Source organism: Opisthocomus hoazin, chromosome 2 (assembly GCF_030867145.1).
Source record: "Opisthocomus hoazin isolate bOpiHoa1 chromosome 2, bOpiHoa1.hap1, whole genome shotgun sequence".
Classification (NCBI taxonomy): Eukaryota; Metazoa; Chordata; class Aves; order Opisthocomiformes; family Opisthocomidae; genus Opisthocomus; species Opisthocomus hoazin.
The window spans coordinates 71,275,525-71,296,550 of NC_134415.1; the positions used below are offsets into that span (position 1 = coordinate 71,275,525).

The 21,026-nt window shown below is 50.2% G+C and overlaps 1 protein-coding gene across 1 annotated transcript; it reads right to left on the reverse strand.

Moving 5' to 3' along the window:
• Positions 1-8,969: 8,969 nt before the first annotated feature.
• HEY2 (hes related family bHLH transcription factor with YRPW motif 2) lies at positions 8,970-20,104 on the reverse strand. Its single transcript, XM_075446842.1, has 5 exons — positions 19,942-20,104; positions 19,060-19,138; positions 18,868-18,951; positions 16,079-16,160; positions 8,970-11,138 (listed from the first exon to the last, which is right to left on the reverse strand). The coding sequence occupies exons 1-5, from the start codon at positions 20,022-20,024 to the stop codon at positions 10,456-10,458; spliced, it is 1,011 nt and encodes a 336-aa protein (XP_075302957.1). The 5' UTR covers positions 20,025-20,104; the 3' UTR covers positions 8,970-10,455.
• Between the last annotated feature and the right edge of the window lie 922 nt (positions 20,105-21,026).

Below are 21,026 nucleotides of genomic sequence, written 5' to 3' on the forward strand. Positions count from 1 at the left end.
TTTTTTTCTAAAGGCATGTTTTCTATTTGCCCTCATATTTCACTTCTATCTGAAGGACACACAGTCATGCAGTCATTGGATTTATTCTGTTCCCAGGACATTCTGGTTGCTGCTTAGCCCCTTATCTTTTGTTTTATTGTGGACATAGACAAGTACAACTTCACGCTGTGCTCTACAGGGCAACGAGCCTCTACTTATTGATAAAAATATAGTTTGAACATGCCACGAGGTGGCACCCCGGTCCCACGTCTGCTACCACCCACTCGTGCCTCCCAGCATCGTCCCTGCTCAGAGGGTTTCAGATTTGATTCCAGAGGTTAACATCGTGCTCCTTTGATTCCAACGAGCTATAGAGTAAGGAAGGCTTTGTATTTGCTGATAAAGCCAACTTCATGTACAGATGAAGCTGTTATTACACCAAATCATATGCAAAATGTTTCCTTGAGTCTAAGGCTGTACATGGAAGCTTTACAAGCTGTCTTTGAAACAGCTTTAATGTAGCTTTTAAAAAAGAGAAGTTACAAAGGATTATCAGGAGTATGACCTCAGTCTATCTGTGGCATTTATGCATCAATGATATATGCCATTACCAGAGTGACAAAGAACCACGTGGCCCTGGATGTGTTCATCCTCACAGCCAGCAGCATCTGCTTTTCACATGTAGATTTTGAACTGAAGATCATGCAGCAAGTCTGTGCCAAGGCAAAGGAGGGAACCAGAATTTCTGCATCCCTGGTCAGGATTGCAGGCCATTGTGATCCGCTGGCCGGGGAGACGAGAAGGTTCTGGTTTCGTTCACTTCTGCACTGATTCACAAGGCTGGTGACCATGCAAGCAGTCTGAGCTGCAAGATTAGCACTGCTGTCACCATGGCAGTTACACCACACAAACTAGGCGAAGTGTTTATTAAACTGCTGGAGATGGAAAAAAAAAAAAAGATGCTTTCAGGCACACAATCCATTCTCCAGACTTCCCCCTCCCCTCTCCCCCATTATCTCTCCCAAGATTCTTTCTGTAAAATACTGCAGTCTTAAAACATAATGGTAAATCTCTTTCCTAGGTACAGATTTGTTAAGGAACACCTCCTGGACAGTAAGGTAAACTAAAAAAAACATAACAACCTTATTTCAAATCTGCTAGGCCTGTTACTTCAGAACTACAGATGGAAAATTTACTTTGAAATGTGTTTTAAGAGAAACTATTTTATCCATACTGAGGTGTTTTATTTAAGGTGATGGTAACAAAAGTGCAGTGCAGATTTAATTACCACACAAAGGTCTAGATAATACTATCCAAGGACCATTTTCCAAAAAGTCCTTTTTCAGGAGCAATTGCCGTGTCCTATTAAGCAGTGCTCTGATCATGAAATTATGAAAGATCTGATCCTTTTAAATGCCTGAACTTTTTCACTTACATGCTGAAAATCTGCTTTCTTGACCCCTTTTATTACTGCCTTGTGGCTACAGTCAATCATTACCTTCTGCTTTTCCATGCTTTGTTTCCCTTGTGCTCTTCTGATTAATCACATTTTAGTAAACTATGTTGACAATGTTATTATGCCGTGCCTAATCTTTGTCTTGCTGGCAGGAAAACAGAGCTGGGAGGTGCCAGCTTCCCGCAAAAGTAGGAAAATAATAACAAGGAATAAATTGGTGTTACAACACATGCTCTGGCTGGTGGTGCTGCCCGCTGCGTGTGACAGGGAAGAGCGGTGACCCAGGCGAGGCCAAGGCGGCTGATGGAGCGTGGCCGCGGCAGGGTGCCTTCTGCAGCTCTGCCGCCGAGCGGCTATGCACTCCAACGGGCCCCGCGTCCTCTGCAAGGGATTTTTTTGACATAAATGGCAACTCTGTATTCCATAAATGGCACAACTGGTATCGTGTAAGCCGCAGTTCTGCACAAGAGATCTGGCAAAATAAATGAAAGAAACCGGAATGATCTTCATGTCTGTTCAGATGAGAGACTGCCTGTCTAATCCTATCAGGATGAAGTTTTGCAGTATATAAGCTTCAGTTTGTTCGTTTTCTGCCCCAGGCTGAGTAGAAAGTCTCGGCTTCAGATTTGTTTGGACTATGGCCTTGGGTCAATCGTGCTGTAGCCTGCTAGGTGGCTTCCATCCCTCCAACCATTCCGCACTCATCTCCCCTTAAGCAAACAGGCTGCAGATGAGTGTGAAGCACATGGGGCGACGAGCGAGGCTCCTGCCCCCGTGACTCCCCTGTCTGCTGTGAGGCTCACAGGGAGCCCTCGGGTACGTGCCAAACCCCGTTCTGCAGGGCCCACCTTCGGGCTCCCCACTACCACCCATCCAGGTTTGTGTTTGGCGAGAAAGTGGTGACGGGAGATGCTGGCGGCGCTGGCTGTGGATGCGGGCAGCATGCAACAGCTCACTGCCATACGCCGTGCTGCCACGCTTCTTCTGAAGGTCAGAAGAGGCTCCCGTTACCCTCCGCCTGCCTGCTTTCGTGAAGGCTGCGCTCCGTTGCGGGCAGCGCAAGGTGAGCATGCTGTGGGCAGCAGGAGCGGGCAGCTGGCTGCCCGCAGGCAGGCGACAGCCACCACACCCCAAGCACGGCAGCGATTCCCCCGTCGGAGCTCAGCGCAGCAACGCCCAGCAGTAGTGTCCTCTGCTTACTCATTCCCGTCAGGCTGGGGTACTCACAGGTACTCCAGCGCTTCTGAAAACCAGGTGTCTTTAAATTTTTTGTGCCTACCGTCTATTACAGTTTGTTGATCCTGCTTTAAGAGTAAAAACCCGAATGGTTAAAAGTGATTTAGTAAATTCTTCTTCTCCTCTGTTCATACAGTTTGAAGGGGATTTTTCTTCTATGTCATCCCTTATGTCATCAGAAATTTGCCTCCCTCCCTAGCATCTGGGCTCCAGGACTGCTACTATCTTCTGTGAACGGAGGCTATGGTAGGGACCGGAGACTCTAGTTAGGGGTGCTCACAAGATGACCATGAGTTTGGAGACAATCTTGTCCCTGGAGTCTGAGGTCTAAATAGACAAGATCAAGGGCAAGAAACTAAAGAACACTATTCCCACTTTACAGGTGAGCAGCCAAGAAGCAGAGTAATGAACAGTTGTATTTCTGACATGTTTAAGCAATCAGGGGCTCGACACTTAATATTTTTACAAATCAGACAAATCAGAACGCATCCTCTGAAGTTTTGGTCCTGCCGGGGCTTAAAAGCATGAATAACTCTGTTTATGTGAATAGTCCCACTGCAGCGGAATAGTTCCTCTGGGTATGCCTAACGTTCTTAGTCCCTCTGCAGGATCAGTCCTCAAGCGCATGTTGTTTCTGAACTATCAGACTGATTTTGAGAAGCAACAAGGAGCCCTCGCTTAGCCAAAAAACGTCATGCACATCAATGGTAGCTAAAAAATATCCCTCTGACATGCCCAGCATTTCTTCCCTTAAAGGGTAATACACAGGGAAAAAAAAGATCTCTATTTCTCTTTTTTTGTCTCCAGCTTCAACCACAGGCACAGAAATACCCCACTGCAAAAGCTGGGCATCGGGCAAGCAGGTTTTACATATTTATATTGAATTATTACCTCTTCATTGTTTTGTTCGTGGCTATTGCTATTGGGCATCCTTGGGTTTTGACGGTCACATCAAAGGAGCTGCTCTGGCGTGAGAACCGGTCAAAGTGAGCCAGATAATTCATGGATTTATTACTGAGGTCTGTTCCCATGATTGTCAGTGGGCAGCAGCCACTGCTGTGTCGTAATCCTCATTCTCTTGGTAGGGCACACACTGCCTTAAAAAGGTTTAATGATCCAACAGTGATTTACTAATGGGAATCTTTCTTGTGGGTTTAGCAGGCCTTGCAGGAGGACAGGGTGGCACATGAAGGTCAGCTTTCAGCAGTATCGAGAAAAGTTTTTATTTGTTTTGTTTTGTCTTGCGATTCTTGTTTGTAGCATTTTAATCCACTAACTGCAATAATAAATTGAAGGGACAAAGTGGTAGCTGGGCAGGTATCGGATTCTGCGGTAACAGGGGGAGGGAAGGAAGCAGACACCGGTGATGTGGTGGCAGACCACGACTGAAGACCTGAGGTAACTATCAAAAAACACACACTTCAGCCTTTCTGATCGACGAAATGAAAAAAGCACATCGAGAGAGACCGAGACAGCCTGCTGAAACCACAGTCTTCTGCTGTGGCTGCAACCCGTTTGCCTTTCTTTTCTGTTGGGAAAGCAAGGAGGGGGCTGCCGGGTGGGATGGCTGCCCAAAAAGAGGGCAGGGGAGGGAAAAGGCGAGGAGGCAGCTTTGCCTACCCAGGCGAGAGGAGATGCTCCTCATGCCCGAGGAGCTGGCGTGCCCCACCACCGCTCCCCCTTACCACCCTGGTGCCTCTTCAGAAAAACAAACTTGAGAAAACCCAAACAAAACAAACTCCCCTCTCCTCCACCAAAATACATTTAGAAAGAAACAGAGGGAGAGGGGGTGGGGGGAGAAACAATGTTATTTTACTTGAAGGCGTGTATACTAAACCCAAGTGTTGTGCTGGGAAGAGCCATGAAAAACTATGTCAGCTATCCACACACCACAGATCTCATCACGCTCATCTAGCTGCAAGTGTACCTTAAATGCACAGCACTTTGTTTTAAACTCCCCGAGGGAGAGTCCTTCTCCTAAAGAAAAATAAAGTGTCTTGGCTCTCTGATATATGAAGAAAAGCCCCGTGATTCAAAGTTAAATCAAAACTAGGGGGGAAAAAAAGGTGTCGGCCTTTAAGTAATCGTAATTTTGTCTCCTTAGGTTTACGGATTGCCTTGTAATCTTTTGTTAGATTTTTTCACCTACCACACAGTAATACAGAATACTATCTATGGGTATTCTTTACAGGTAAAGCACTTTTCTTTACGTCTTCCAGTAATATACCATTTTCTGGAGCAGTGTCTTGATTCCACAGAAGGTGGTCTTGCAATGTAACATACGTGAAGATGTGGGCAGAGTAAGCGATTTCCCAGCTGTTAGGTGACTGCAATCACAATTTCAGCATTGCATCAAGGTACGTTTTTCATCCTGAAGACTTTCCTTTGTAGAAGAGAAAAATGCGGAATAGGGACTGTGTGGAAAGCAAAATTAAGTCATCACCTCAGAAGAACTTTCCTGTGGAAGAAGCAATAGCACTGTTCAGATAAACATCGTCTCAAACATTTAGCTTTTCTTTAACTCAATACCGGCAGCTGTAGCTGTTAAAAAAAGGAGTCTGCCTCTCCAGACCGTGAAAGTAATTCAGCTAGACACATTTCCTTTTATTTCCCATATTCATTTGCTTTTGCTTCTGATTTTTTAATTTCTAGGGTGCAGCACCAATTCATGTGTCCCAGATTTGCACTGCCACCATGAATGCAGAAAAATATCCCTTTAAAAAGAAATTATATTGACATCATCTTACAATCATTGCCGCTGCTGCAGCCAGAGCATGAAGAGAAATTCTGAAGTTAGTGGTGCTGAGCCCATTGCAGGCGTTGACTGGCCTTAGTTTTACAAGATGGATAGACGATAACGACACATTACCATCACATGGCTTTGATACCGTTCTGTTGTTTCTTCAGGTAAGAAGGAGGCTGATTCTTTGATATACGAAACTATTATTAAGCTTCAAATCCTATCTCTCTACAGATGATGTGAGATGATAGAGAAGGAGAAATTCAGTTGCCTGGCCATACGTGTTTAGTGCCACTTAGGCAACTTTGGGTTTCCCAGGCCTCTGCACAGGGCTGGCAGAGGTGACACAGGACACAAGGGAGACCTGCACCTTCCAGAGTGATAGTTGGAGCCCAGCTTAGGACAGGGCAAATACTGAGGGAACTGAATGCAACTTTACAAATTCCAAGTAGCAATTACCAGAAAAAAACAAACAAATAAACAAAACAAAACAAAACAAAACACTTCTTTTCAGATAATTATCTGTCAAAATTTTGTTTCATTTGTAAATCAGGAAAGCTTGGGTTTAGCCTTGAGATCCCAGCATTTCGAGCACCTGCCTGGTGCTCCACTCCTTATCATTTCTGGTCATGGTCAGATGTGTTGCTGTGTGAAATGGTGAAGCAGAGGAATAGAGCACAAGTGAAAATTTAAGCGTTGAGTAAAATTACACTCAAGTTCAAGCAGTAGCCTCACACAAATGAGGCTGGGCACATGAAGCTTGCCAGCAAAGCTATGCCAATTTCTTCATCTGTTCTCGAAGCTGGACAAAACTACCTGTGAGTACTAAATCACTCCAGTTCTCGTTTGTGTGATCTCAGGCTATCTGTGCCTATAGAAGCAGATGACTAATGAGACTGGTAGCAATCCACTTCACACTTCAGCAGTATTTTCTGATGTAGTATCTTCAGATAAAAAGACGCTTGTGACATTTTTCTCTTCTGAAGAAGAAATTTCTCATTTACAAGAGCTTTAAAAGTTTGCCAATATCCATGTCCCAGGCCTCAGTAAATGCCCTTTACGTATCTTATGACATCCCGATTGAAGTATCATCTTTCAGAGTAGCTGAAAACAAACATTGTGGAGGCTTACACTAAGGAGGCCACAGCATGAACTGGCACCTCCTGGCAGTTGTTCACGCAGATGTAGTCACAGCCAGGATACGATTATTCCGCTTCGGATATATGCAACCGTCCCTCGGCCACAGTAGATGGGTCTTCTTCTGGGGCAGTACCTAACGCCGGATTTCCTCCACTGCAGTCACAGCAAAGGGAGGACAGGCAGCACCACCTCTCCACAGCCCGTCCCCTCTCTAGGGTGACAATCTCATGTCAGGGCTGTGTGGCACAGCTCGTCCCACAGCTACGGCAGCCTCGGTGCTTTTTATTTGCACTGCTGAGGGCTAAGGTTTCGAGCCTGCTAATGCTGAGTGACAGAATTGGTTTTTAGCTTTTTCCTCTTCAGAAAAACATTCTAGGAAATTGCATAACCTCCTTTGATCCTCTTGATTACTGGAATTTAAGGTTGCAAACCCACCCCTCGAAAAAGTTAGTCAAAGCCAACTGCTTACTGTTGAGTAAGCAGCCTGGTTTGCTTTCTTGTGCTATGTGCTATGATCTAGTCCTAAACCATATGAATTAAAAACTTTCTTCTTCCTCCAGGTCCATCATCATCCTTCAGAAAAGGGCCAAAGTAAGGCTGCGTGCACAGCCATGAGTCCTACTTTTTGCATCTCAGTTATGCAAAGGAAACAGTTTTCCCTTGCTCTATTTTAAAAACTGCGTGGACTCCTTCAGCTCCCACCTGTTAGCACAGCTACAGCCAAAGCCCTCAGAAGCTGTCACCCTCTGGTGTCTTCCCAACAGCATGCGCGAAATATGCTGCTTCTCCATCAATTTCTCACTTGGGAAATCTTCATCTGCTATCACAGAGGCAACATTCCCAACTGCAGCTCAGGAGTAAGCGGGCATGGAGGCTGAGCTCGTGACTCATGTGCTGCTCCCTTCGAGTGATTCAGATTAAAAGAACAAAAGAAAAGACAACAAAACGAAACAAGAAAAGAGAGAAGACATCAGCAACTTGGTGTCCACAAATGTGTGAGAGTGAAAATGGGTAAGCCCAAACACACAAGCCGCACAAATCCACCCACGGTGCATTGTTTCAGGATGCTAAAAGAACTACGCTTTCATCTCATCAGTCTCTTAGCAATATTTTTTCAAACTCCCTTTTCTGTAGAATGAGGCAAAACGTCACATTTGGGGCAACAAACTGTAATGTTTTGGGGCACATCAATTAGACTGAAGCCCTTAGGAAGAACCAAGTCAGCGGCCGCCCGTTTTTAACACCATAGGATCCATGGGAGACCTCCTACCCGGCTCTTAGAGGGCAGGTTAACAGTTCACAGCTTAAAGTCGAGTAGGGTTGCAACCTGCTCTTTTTCACATAAATAAAGCCCACTTTTTATCTGCTTGCCAGTTCACTAATGTAATCTTTATTGATGAAACTGCTCACATGGAGAGTGAATTGTACCTGAACCCGGTGCTGCTAAGCATGCCAGTACAGCACTACAGCATTTGTGTCCTGAAAAAAAAAAAGCCTGGTTCCTTCACAAACAAGAAAACTTGAAAGAAGATCAAGGATGATTTGCAGTGCAGGGGTAGGGAGCCTTCGTCCCCTTCCTCTGTTCGTTTTCTCCACGGGACAGCACGCTGTTCAGGCGAATGAGAATTCCTCCTCGCGCGGGGCCTGGAGACCAGTGGATGCCGGCGAGGATGGGTTACGGGTTTGACATTTGGGAGAAAGGGATGATGGGGAGCGAGCTGCTGAGCTGAGGCTGCATTTCGGCGCTGGATGAAGCCTCTGTCCAGCTGAAGGGTGGTCACCCCGTTTCTGTGCCTCAGTCTTGTCAGCTGTCATTTGGGCATCATAATCTTCTAGGGTCTTTCGGACATCGAAGACTTGGTGCTCATCTGTACGGTCAGAGCTTTACATGCCTTCTACAGATGGGCTTTGCAGATCTCAGATGAAACAACAACAAACCCTTGCCTTGGTGAGAACTGGCAAATTCGGCCAGAACTGGAGGGAAAACCCACCCTCTCTCAATTCAGGTATTTAATGATGTCATTGGGCTAAAATTTTCCCCTTCTAAACACAGGCCCTTAACGAGGATCTGAAGGAAAGCTGAACCTAGACATCCCAATGATTTTTGGGGCCCTCCAGGATGGACAGATGGGTTTGCATCACTAAGTGTACCGTCAATGCAGAACCAGTTTACAAGCCTGAAAACCAGTGCTGCTTTACTGATTGCTTTTTTCTGCCTGTTTCAGAGCACGCTGTATGAGATGGGCTCCCTGGCTGAGCAAAGGGAGCAGAAGACGACAGCGCAGCCACCAGGCTTGTTACCAGTGGCAGAAACTAACTTTGAGTCCACAAGTATTCCTCAAGAGCAAAGAAAAACTGCAACAAATGATCCACAAAACGCAGTCAAAAAGGACTTCGTTTAATTAGTGATATGTAAAGACTTTTGCATAGAAAAAAGGTTAACAAAGTAATGCATAAAAGACTGACTACAGTATTTTTAAAACAAATATTTTAAAGTATATTTTGCATAATGTTTAACATTCTCAATGCTTATTGCTTTCTCCACACAGCAGAGAAATCAAGTGCATAATAATACATGCTGTGTTTTATCTTTTAATTTTTTTTTACATAAAATCTCTAGTTCTTGACTGGATGTATTAAAATACTTAGGTTATTTTAAGTCACTGTAATAAAAAAATGAAAGCAAACCATTTTATGCAGCACTAGTTGTCTGGGTATTGACAAAATAATTTACTGACATACCCTTTAATACATTCATTTTGGTTTGGAATCAAACCCACATTACAATGTTGGCGTGTTAATAGCCAATTTAAAAATTGTCCCTACCGTAACTTCATTCATACCCAGAGTGATCGTTCTCCCTGTAGCTGATAGGGAAGAGGGATCTTGCACAGAATAGGCTAAAAGTAAATGTCCAAACACAGCGAAATAAGTTAATTCGAACTCTTGCAACACTGAGTCTCTTGTATTGGCATGAATCAACTGTATCCAAGTGTGCATGCTTTAAATAGCCGGTTACTTCTGGGTGCATGACAAACTCACTGTTTGTGCAGAAACGCGCTAGCACCATATTTAAGCCATAAAAAAGGGTGCCTCAAGGCTCACAGGCGGTGCTGAAATGTTCATTAATCCCAGCACTGATAAGATAATTGCTTTTACCAATGCTATGCTAGATGTCACAATTTGGCAAGTCTGTACAAAGAAAGCGAACTCAGGAAGCGAGAACTAGGCCTGTCAAACTGAACATTCTTCCTCGGCAATCTTTTGGCTAAAAAACCCTCTCCCCTTCGAGAGCACGCTCGTCCCTGGAAAGGTATCCAAGTCCTGAAGTCGAATGCAGGATTTCCCCCCTCTCCCACGCCAGTTCCATACCTGTGCAATGTTACTTGTTTTAGCAGAACACACATGTATATAATTTTTTTACTATTTTTTTTTCAATGTCAGGCACTTATGAAACTCATACTCTTTTTCTGGCCTGCGGAGACCCGGTAGGTGCGATCCCTCACCTCTCTGCCAAACAAGGATGCATAGCCGGAGAATCATTAGTTCTAGTGTCTATGTATTTCCCAGGAAACCTCTACATGCCGATACGGTCACGGTGTTTCTGAAAGCCACTGCTGCTCCTGCAAGGTGCCTCCAGCGGAACAAACCCAGACGAAGAAGAGGAAGGCGTCATCCCGCGCCCTCTCCGACACCCGCAATGCAGGTAGCCGTGCCGTTCCCCGGCGGGCTGCCAGCACCTCCCGGGCCCTTCGGGAGCAGGCGGCCCCTCGGCTGGCCGAGCGGGAAGGACACGCCGAGTCCCGCCGGCGTGGGCGTGGGTGGGCATGGGGGGCGGTGGGTGGGCACGCACTCCTGTGCCGAGGGACAGCAGGGAGCCGGACCGGGAGGGGAGCCGGGGGGCTTAAAAGGCTCCGACCTCCGTCCCCCAGGGTCGGTACGGCTTGGTGCTGCCCCCGCCGCCGGCCTGCTGAGGGCTGGCCGTGGCCGACACGGCCAGCGGAGGGGTGATGGCCGTCGCCGCGGCCACGGCGGCGGCCGCGCTGGGGGGGAGCATGGGGAAGGCGCCGGTGAAGGAGAGGGGGAAGCTCTGGGCAGCAGCCGTGGCCGCGGCGGCGGCGGCGTGGACGGTAGCGGAGAGGGACAAGAGAGAGGTAGAGAGAGGGGGGACGCAGGGAGCGACGCTGCCGGCGGAGGGGACTCTGAGGGCGGCGTCGGCGTGGGCGAAGGTGGCCGTGAGCAGGGCGGACCCGTGGGGCGGCACGTCCGAGGAGAGTCTGCACGGGGCGGCGTCGGAGGCGTGCAGGCCGCCCGGCTGCAGCAAAGCGGCCGGGAGGTGGTGGAAGGCGGCTGCCCAGTGGTGAGGGTGCAAAGGGTGGTGGTGGTGGTGGTGGGCCATGGAGGAGGTCATGGCGGCGGCTTCCCTCTGAGAGGCGCAGGTGCTCAGGTGGGACACCAGTCTCACGCGCAGGGGGTCAGATGTGTCGAGACCTTCCACCGAAGTCAGGTACCTCGCCACCTCTGTCAGGCACTCCCGGAAGCCGATGCTCATGAAATCCATGGCCAGGGAATGAGCGTCAAAATAACCTGCAAGGGGAGGGCAAAAGGTGCGTTGAGCGCCGAGGGACGTTAGGCGACACGGTCAATCCGGTCCTCGCGCCGCCGCCAGATCTCCCGTCCACGGGTTAAGGTTTGAAACGCGAAAAGTCTGTTCTCTGCTCTGTAAACGATCTGCGTGACCATCCCTGTAACGCAATAGGCCGCGGTTGTTTTCGCAGACTATATACAAATGAAAAGAATTAAGCCCGTAAGTACTGGTGATACTTAAAAAGACATGCGATGCCTCTCCCGGAATTCCTCGGCACGCTGCTGCGGCGCAGCACTGACCCTGCGCGCGCGCGTGAGCCAGACGCGTACCCACAGACAGCAACGGGCCGGAGATCAGAGAGCTCGCGTGGACTGCCCTGCCTTCCCTCCCCGACACTGGCACTCCTAGCAACGCTCTCCAACCGCTGTGACACTGTGAGACAGCCGTCGTAACTGCTGCCGGGGTCCCATCTACTTCACAGTCATTAAGACAATATGACATATGGTGTTACTTAGCTACAAACCAGAAACATCTTGTCATGACTCTGCACACACACAATAAAAAGCTTTACTGAGAAAACGTTTTATGCAATGCCATTGCTAATTTGGAGATGGAAGACTGACAGTCATATGGTCCATGAAGTATTTCAACAAACAGCAACTTGTCCACAGGCTTGGGACAAAAAAGCATTTGAAAAAAAAAAAAAATCCTTATTAAATGCACATGAAAAGATATTCCCTTTCTAAAAGGCTCTAGCATCAAATCTACTGCTTAAGTTGCAGCCTGTCAACTACAAAAACCTATTCAAATTTTTGGAATTTTCCTATTTCAGTTTAAAACTAGTCTCCTTGGGGGAATAATGTCCTATCCACTCCCAAGCTTGCATGGTGGTTTTTTCCTCTTGCTTTCAGTGAAAATTTTCAGGTATGTGTGACTGTGATGTGTGTTAGTAAAGATCAAATGCCCTTATTATGGAGGAACGTGGCAGCAGCACTTGCATTAGGCCTCACGCCCTCTGGCATGAAATAATTTTCATCTTTCTGAAACATGCTAGCACCTTCAGACAGTCGTTTTCACTTTTATCAACTTCCAAGCAAGAAAAGAGCCTTTCTGCCCCTGCATGCCCACACTGTGGAATTAACTTGGGCACATTTACAGATGCTGCCCCAAATCCTCTGCCTGCTACATATCCTTTCTCGCCAAATCACGACGGCAATTTTGACGCAGGCTGCCTTGCTCGTCCGAGGCTGTACAAAGCCCGAGAGACACACCAGCTCAGCCAGCAGACTGGTGTGCGCGAGGGATCGGGGACTCATCTCAGCAAGCACTGGTTCCTAGCAGCTTTTTTCCTGCCAGGTCCCCTACGACCAAGCGACTTGTGGAAACGCCGCAGCCTGAGAGAACTCCTGAGGAACAAATGCTGGGCAGACCATCGGCGACGAGCGAGCAGCATACCTGCTCGGGTGCCAGCCAGCCCAGTGTGGCGACTGCCTCGGAGCTGGAGGCTCCAGGACCTCCGGCGGCTTCAGAGGGGCTGACGCCCAGCCAAAGCCCGGCTCTGGCCGCGAGTCAGACAGCCTGGGAGTCCTGAGAGCGTGCGGCTCCAGCCGGGGCTTCCTGGTCTCCCTCCCTCCGGGCCGGCAGAGACGTGGGGGATGCGGTTGTCACCAGCTTCCCCTGAGTCTGAGCTTCTGGCTCTGTGACGAGCCGTCCCAAAGCCCTGGCGATCCTGGCTCCCTCTCAGTCTCCTATGGTGGCCGAGACACGAAAACAGAGGGGAGATGAGAGCTGGAACTCCCAGGCTCCATTATGTTTGGATTTTGATGGTTATCTTTTCCAGGTTTCCCCTTTGCTGGCTTCCCCCCTTCCGAGAGAGACTTAAAAAATGTTGTTTCTCGTTTCTTTCCAAAACCCAAGAACAACCTCCACCACCACCCACATGCATACACGCTGGCATTTTGTGGCGAATGGGAAGTCCGGGTTTTCCTTCAGCTATTTCGGTAACCCACCTGCTCTGCACACAGGACACTGGCTAAGTCACCTGAGCTATATTCACCCATGTTGCTGACCCAGGTGTCAGTCACCCAGCCTAAATTTCCAGTGAAGCCGCAATAAAACCACACCGAGGTCCCAGCAAGCGACTCGCTGTTGACAAGTTACTCGTCCCCTGTGCTTGCTTGCACGGTCAGTAAAAAGCCCCAGCCCCAGGCGAAAATAATAGCTCAACACAAACAGGAGACCATTGCCCGCCCCTGTGTCAGGGCGGCAGAAACACGGAGTCCGAAGAGGACCTCAGAGGGGGCAGCCCGCCTGCCCGGGCAGCTCTGAAGAGCAGAGGAGGGACGGGAGCCACGTCGGGTTTTCTTCCGCCGTGACCACCGCGGGCTCAGCACGCTGAGCAGCAGCCAACTCCACCCCAGCTTTCCTAGCCCTGGGCATTCCCCGTCGTGGGTGTCCGCCACTTCTGTGTGAGGAGGAAGAGGACAAGCTCTCCCCAGCCCTCAACGCAGGGGAGCGTAAGGGCATCAGGACTCACTTCTCCCTGCTGCGGTAATAGCTTTTGTCCATAGGAAAAATGATGGAATTCATTTTTTTGCTGATCCAAAAAAGTTTCTGGCTCGGAAGACGAGTTACAAAGTGGGAGTAATGACACTTGCAAATAAAACAAACATCTGCCTTAAAAACACCCTAAGAAATTATACTTAAAGCTGTTAGTTAGGTTGCAAAGTAAAACACTAAGCAAGTAGGAAATGCAGGCTTAAACTTTGCCCAGTGCTAACTCGCAAATCTCTTTTTCTTCAAGTTTCTTAATCCGTGCAGTGAGATTACTCCTATCTCTGGCTCAGAAGGAGACGATGAAGTTGCAGCATTTGTGAAGTAGTTGGGTGTTACATCTGCCACCAGCTATGGACTGCGAGCAGCGAACGGGGCTGCGCATGGCGTGAAGGCGGCTACGGTTGCCTCGCCCCACGCCCTGGCGCTTCATCCCTCGCCGCACGGCCCTCCGGCAGCCACGGGCACACCGGTGCCAGCCAGGGCAGGGACAGGCACGGCAGTGGCCCCAGGAAGGGACCGCAGGACCTGGCACTGCTAACAAAATCCAGCTTGTCCGGCTGCAGCCGGAGGCCGGGGCTCTGCCAACACCTCTTTTTGCTCAGCAGCTCCCATCCCAGGCACTTCGTCCCCTGCCCCGCTAGCTGGGCCACCCGACCTGGCCCAGCCATAAAATAATCCCCCACATACGTATTGGGTGGGGAGGCAGGGGATGGAGGGTGCACCTTCTGGCCCTTGGTGCGGACTTCAGAGGGGTGGGAGCTGCTGCAGCTTTTCAGAGAAACGACGTGCGGCGTGAAGCAGGGGTCAGCTTGGGATAGCTGGGCTGCACGTTGCACAGGGAGGATGGAGCGAAACCACCACGGCTTCCCTCAGCAGCCGGGCGCCGATCGCCCCGCGCACCAAGTGCAACAGAGCCTGTGGGAAGCCAGCACGCAACCACGCAATTAAAGACGGCACCGTCACGCGCACGCAGGGGATCTGAATTCAGATTGCACAAGCATGATCAATTCTGCTGTTTCGTAAGTTTCAAAAGCATAGCTGTACCAACTAAACAGTGCTTTCTAAAGGATGTTTTTAGATATAAAAGTTAACTTTTTTTTTTAGATTTAATATTGCACATTTTCCGAGGGATCAAGAGGTGTGTCTGTTACATGAAGGGCAATAAAATCCATTTCACCTCCTATAGAACAAGCTACCCACAAATTTTAAGCTTAGATGGACTCCTATCAAAAGCCTCTTAACACCTAGGAAATACGTATGTCAGCTCGGTGTTAGTTTTCACAAATAACAGAACACCAGCCTCCGGCACGCTTTTCCTATAACCACCTGTTGTTACGCATGCACTGATCATCTGCTGAATTCTGTAATCGCTGCAAGGTACGGAGTGGAGCAGTAATTCAGTCATGGGCTAGAAACTTTTTGAGTTTAGTCAAAGCAGGAAGAGGGAGAGCAGCAGCCGCGCCTCTCCTAGCCTCCACCTACACGGCTGGTGTCCGTTGCCACAATGTGAACCGTAACGGCAGCCGACGGCACGGGACGTGGGACCGTGCTTGCAGGAGGCCACCAAGTTTGTCACTCCAAACAAGTTCCAAAATCGTGACTACACAGAACACCTCGTGGGTGGCTGAAATCATTTGGCCTCCAGCCTGGGGACTGTCAGCTTGCAGAAGCGAGGTACTCTCGGCTCCCAGCAGCCGGCCGACCCAGCGGGTCAGCCAGCGCAGCCCCCGCCTCACGCCAGCACCCCCCGACAGGGAGCTACCCGGGCCTCTGACACACGGATACCGCACGTGAGCATGAGCACCACGAACATTGCTCGCAAATAGGAGTGCGGAGAGCGCTGCTAGCCGTCCGCCTGTCCGCTTCACCCGATACCTGGAGCTGCACAGAGCAAGACCTGGTTTTGTTCTGGTGAATGAGACAGTCTAAGCGGGCATTTAAAAGTCTTCCCAGAACAAAGAAAATGCACAAACAATAATGAAAGTTCCTCTCCATCCACTTCCTTCGGTATAGCTGCTGGGTAACGAGGTTCAGCATCGGTTTTGTGCTACACAATTGTTGCCACAAACCTCCTGTTTATGTTTGGTGTTTGTGTATTTGTTTTGTCTCCCTGTGCAGATCTCAGTGCTCTTTGGAAACCCCAAACAAATCTCTGACTGGGCTGCCTGTGAATGAAGCCTTTACTCCCACAGTGTTATGAAAGCAAACACAAGCCCAGGGTCAAGTGCTTCTTTTGTCCCAGTAGTTCTTTCCCACGAGTTCAATCCTGCCATTAGCATTGATTTCCACTCCTTTAATCTGGAAACGCCTATCACAGCTCCTCAAAGCACTTTCTTTGCTGAGATCTCCCCAAATATTAGAAAAGAAACCGTTGGCTCCTTACCTTTACCTCCCGTCGCCTGCAGCATCTTCAGATGATCCACTGTCATTTGCAGTATTTCCGCTTTTTCTAATTTGGCAGATCCCTTTGAGATAAGAGGCTCGTATAAATAAAGGCTCGCAAGTACCAGAAACTTTAATTTGATATACTTTCCACTGAGCTCAGCCTTATGGTTTCAATTTCCCCTATCATTAGGACATTCTCGGCTTAAATCTTTTGTGAGCATCTGCCCCCCAGACTCTGTCTGAGGACTAGTGCCGTCTCCTCTCTAGCGATACAAGCAGCAGCAGCTGCAGCAGAATTTTGCTTTATTCAGGCTCAGTGCAGCTCTGGCCTTGAAGCTAGTGTAGAAGTGACATCTTCATGAAATGAGAGAAATACATAACTTTCCGGGGACTTTCTTTTTAACAGCAGACACAGACGGAGAGCTGGCAGGACAGGTCTGCACAGTGCTCGATGAAGACCCCGCTGCAACATTTTTTCTTCTGCTTTTACCAGTAGGTGTCCCTGTGGACACACACCCAGAAGTATCCCTCTTTTTTTAACCGCCTGTTAATTTTCGACATGTCATTTGGCTGCTGAATATTCTATTCTCGTTCTCGACTGAAAAAACAGCCGCCCAGTCCGCTGTATTTTAAGTCAGCGAGAGGCCTAGTTTGCAGGGACTTGAAGCTAAACACTGTGAAAAAGAGTTCAGCTTCTCTGCCAGTAAAAATCTTTCCCGTTACTGAGGGCGGCTCACAGAGCTGCAACAGGCCCTGGGAAAACATAAAACATAACTCAAAAGGTAGCATGAGAATGTTAATCTAGAAATAAAACTATTTTGCATGGTAGCATTCCCTGGAAAAACTGGAGCACGCCCAGACGACTGAGTTTACCAGGCAAACGTTATTCCAGTGCAGGAGATGACCCCTTGGAATCAGCTAAAACCAGGGCTGCACAACCTTCAGCCACCGGTGGATTGCATCCTGCAAGCCACGTTTTCCTCCCGCTTATCACCCGGGCTGCCTCACTGCCGCCTCAGCCGGCTTCGCCTTCGACTGGCACGGTGCAAGTTCAGTGAGGCTTGCACCCCGCTGCGCAGCCCGGCTTCATCCCGCCAGCGCCGACCGTGGTGAGGGACTCCGGAGAGCGGAGCTGGGATTTGGGCAGGGAGGGAGGGAGGGAGGCGGAAGCGAAACTGAACCTCTGACTTGGAAACCTCAGTGAGCTGACTGTCAAGGAGCTGGAAAGGGACGGATGACTCTGTCCTTGGCGTATTCCAGAAGAACGGTGGGGCTTTCCGAACAAAATACAGCGCGCGCGCGTGCTCGTTTTCACACCAACGCACCTTTTCAATCCGCTTATTTCTTTCAGCGCTTCCCCCGTACAAAGGTTGGTGCGTGTGTGAGTTTTTGGTCAGAATTCCCCGTTTTACACAGGACTCCATCCTGTACTTTTCTCAGGCTTCATCTTTTCCATAGACACAGCACAAGCCGTCTCAGTGAGAGTGACTAATAGCTAAAAACTGCATGGCGCTGGGTAATTTCCAAAGGCTCTGCAGGACTTGTCTTATAATGTTTGTGGTTTTCAAGAAGTAAACAATAAAATGGGACAAACAACTGTTGTCTCCTGCCCCTGTTTATCTAGCTGAAAATACCTCCGTCACTTCGTTTTGCCAGAACCTACGGAAGGGCACAGTTACAACTACTAGTTATTAAAAGCGTATTGCAGGTGACACAAGTGATGCCCTCACCATGATTACAATATTTAAAATCCCTTTTTAGCTTTTGTTCAGGCCAGGGATGTAACAGGCCTAAGATGGTGTGGTGCTTGCCACGGAGTTACCGCTGACATTCAGCACCTTGCGATCCTGCTCCCAAACTTTACTTTCTGTTTTTTTTTTTTTTTTAATTTTATTTTACCGTCACAAGGAAGTCGGGTTCTTTATTTTCATTTGGTTCCTTTTTATTGAAACGTAGTGTCAATTGCACATACCCATAGATCTTCAGATACCTCCAGTAAAACAGGAGCAAGGCTAAATATTGAATCAAAGCCCCAAAAATAAAAATCAAGACATGGAAAGGAAAGTAAGTAATCTAATTTGAACATCATAAACAGAATGCCCTTCTTTCAGCACAGGTTATATTCTGAGCTTTTGGTCTGTAATTTCGTGACCAAGGAGATGAATCAAAGTTCACCAAGGTTAGCTGGATCCTTCCCATTGAGTACTTTCTCACCTAAGGTCTTTGAAACGTCGCTGACTTCACTAGCTGACACGACACAGGCCTATTACCCCTCCTAACGCCCTGGTTCTAAAGAGTCACTTTAAAACACGAATAATCCAGACTGACTGATCCCTTTTCAGGAAACTGGATTGATTAGTTTGCAGCTGAAATCACAGATCAAAAAAAATAGGTTTCTTAAAGTAGGGGCGAAGAAGGTTACATTTAAAGATTTAGACAGAAGGCTAACTGATACACAGGTTTGGGGGAGTTGTGTTGGGTTTGGGGATTTTTTTTTTAAATATGGAGTAAAGCACATTTTTAACAAAACCACTACTGCAATTCATCGAAAGAACAGAGGCAACATGAACACAGTTACCCTTAAGGGAAAAACAAGCCAAAGAATGGAAATGTTTTTCAGCCTTATAATGAATTATGTTTCTAATAGTTTCGCCACAAGAAAGCATTTTATTGAAATGCCTGCTTTGTGCCAGATCAGGACACACACAATATTATTTTAATGAGCTTTACAAGAGAACTAACATTGCCAGACGAGATACAGAATTAAAAAAAAAAAAAAGGGCTTACTTGTTTTTCAAAAGCAGTTGGCACAAGCCGCCTCAGCTCTGATAAACTGTTATTTATACGATCACGGCGCCTCTTCTCTATAATCTATTCCCAAAAAACCAAAACACGTTAAGTTTACAAAAACTGTTGAAGGGCGAAATCACAGCACACGCACAAACCGTCACATGGGAAAGAGAATGAAAGGCAACGTACCCCTCTTCTTTTCTTTCGGGCCATAATCTGAGATGTCGTTGTTGGGGAATTGGATCGAATGACAGAACTATTACTCTGCCTGTGAAACAACAGAAGAAGGTCAGGGGTTGCGCAGCTTGGCACCGCTCTTTGCGGACACCTCGGGTCACCGTCCGGAGCTGGCACAGCCCCTCTCAGCCCACTCCCCGCGCTCAGCAGACGCGCTCCGCGCTGCGCGGTGGCCTTGGAGAGATAGAGGCTGCATTTTCGATCGCTCCAGCGCCCGTTTTGCATCGACAGGGAAATAAAGTCCCTTTCTGCAGACACCTCACCGCCCAGCTCGGCCAGCTGATTCCGTTTCTATCGCCCATAACGCCCTCCCCACCCAACACGGGCTGAGGAGCCGAGTCCAAAGCCAGGTGAACACCCCCCCCCCCCGACGCTGACGGCAGCGGTAAATCCGCGGACCCCGAAGCCCTGGGCCGCCCCCCCCCCTCCTCCGGCCTCTCGCCCCCGCCGGCTCTGCCGGAGGGACCGGCCCGCACCGCGGCTCGCTGCCCGGTTCCCTTGGGCTGTCCGGGCCCGCTCGGGAGCCGGTTTGGAGCAGACCCGATTGAAAACGGCAAACGAAGCGGCGTTAATGAACCGCAGCCTGGCGGCTCGAAAGCTCCTTCCGTGCCCCGCACCGCTCCGGGGGCTCGGGCAGACAGACCGCGGGGAAAACTGTTTTTTGGGGGGAGGGGGGATCAGCAAGCTGCCAGTTGTTCTGGAGGGGGACAAAACCGCACCCCGCTTGGCACTGGGGGGGCCGCGTCGCCCCCTCCCCCCCCGACGGGGCGGCCGGGCTCCCCCCCGGCTCTGCCCCATCGCGGGGCGCACCCCGGCCCCCGCCGCCCCGCTCACCCCGAGTAGTTGTTCTCACTCCCCACGTCGATGGTCTCGTCCATGTCGCTGTCTGAGGTAGTTTCCTCGCAAGGTCGCTTCATGGTGGGCGCAGGACGCGGCGCAGCTCACGGCGGGGGTGGGGGGCAGAGATAAATAAATCCGGGGGGGGGGGGGGGGCTTCGGCCCGGCCCGGCCCGGCCCGGCTCGGCTCCGCACGGCCCGCAGAGCGAACCCTCTGTGCGGCGCGTTCCCACGCCGCGGCACGGCCTGAAGCCCGACGGCCCGCCCCCGGCCCGGCCCGGCCCGCCCCCCCGGGGGCCGCCCACCGCCCCGCGGCCTGGGGCAGCTCCGCGGGGGGCCCGGCCGCCCCCGGCCAGCGGGGAGCGGAGCGGGGCGGATGGACCCGGCGTGGGGGGGGGTGCCGGGGCAGTCCCGGGGCTCGCCCTCCGGGGGGGGGGAAGGAGCGGGATCCGGCTCCGAGCCCTTCCGCACCGCCGGAGGGGGGCACAGGGGGCGGCCCCGCTATCCCGCCCGGCGTTGGGGGGGGGGGGGGGGCTTTGCTGCCCCTGGCCCGCAGCCGGATCAGCCCCCCCGCCTCGTCCCGCCAAGCCCCCGTCGGTGCCGGGCCGCCGCTGCTGGGGTGCCGCGGGGTGCATTGCGGGGCACAGGAGCGCAGGTTCGGGGCTTGTGTGAATCCCGCTAAAAGATGTATAAATCCCGGGAAACGCGTGAATCCGGTCCCGCGGGCGCGCCGAGGGGTAGCGGGCATCCGCGGGGCCGGGAGGGAGCCGAGCACGACGGTAATCCCGGCTGGAAGGGACCGGGAGGGAGCGGAGCGGCTCGGGATCCGCAACAGGGGGGTTTCATTTCGCTTTCGTTCGGGATTCCCCCCCAATTCCCCCCCCCCCCCCCCCGTCCCGTTGCTTGTTCTGTGTTTTCTAACTCCGAATTCCTGACAAAATGCATTCGGGCCGGTATATTCTCGGCAGAAGCTTAATCTTTCGCCTCCGATGACCAACCCCGGGGAGGAAAGCGGGAGGCAGTCGCCGGGATGGCCGCAAAACGCTGGCGTGGCCAGCAGCCTCCCCGTCGGAGCGGCCTGG

What these genes read in the sequence shown, in the direction of transcription:
- HEY2 (XM_075446842.1), bottom strand. Translation starts at nt 20,024, where the DNA reads ATGAAGCGACCTTGCGAGGAAACTACCTCAGACAGCGACATGGACGAG. An exon ending in AGTGAGAACAACTACTCGGG is followed by an intron (nt 19,139 to 19,941) that starts GTGAGCGGGGCG and finishes GTTGTTTCACAG; the next exon opens with GCAGAGTAATAGTTCTGTCA. An exon ending in GCAGGCGACGGGAGGTAAAG is followed by an intron (nt 11,139 to 16,078) that starts GTAAGGAGCCAA and finishes CTCCCCTTGCAG; the next exon opens with GTTATTTTGACGCTCATTCC.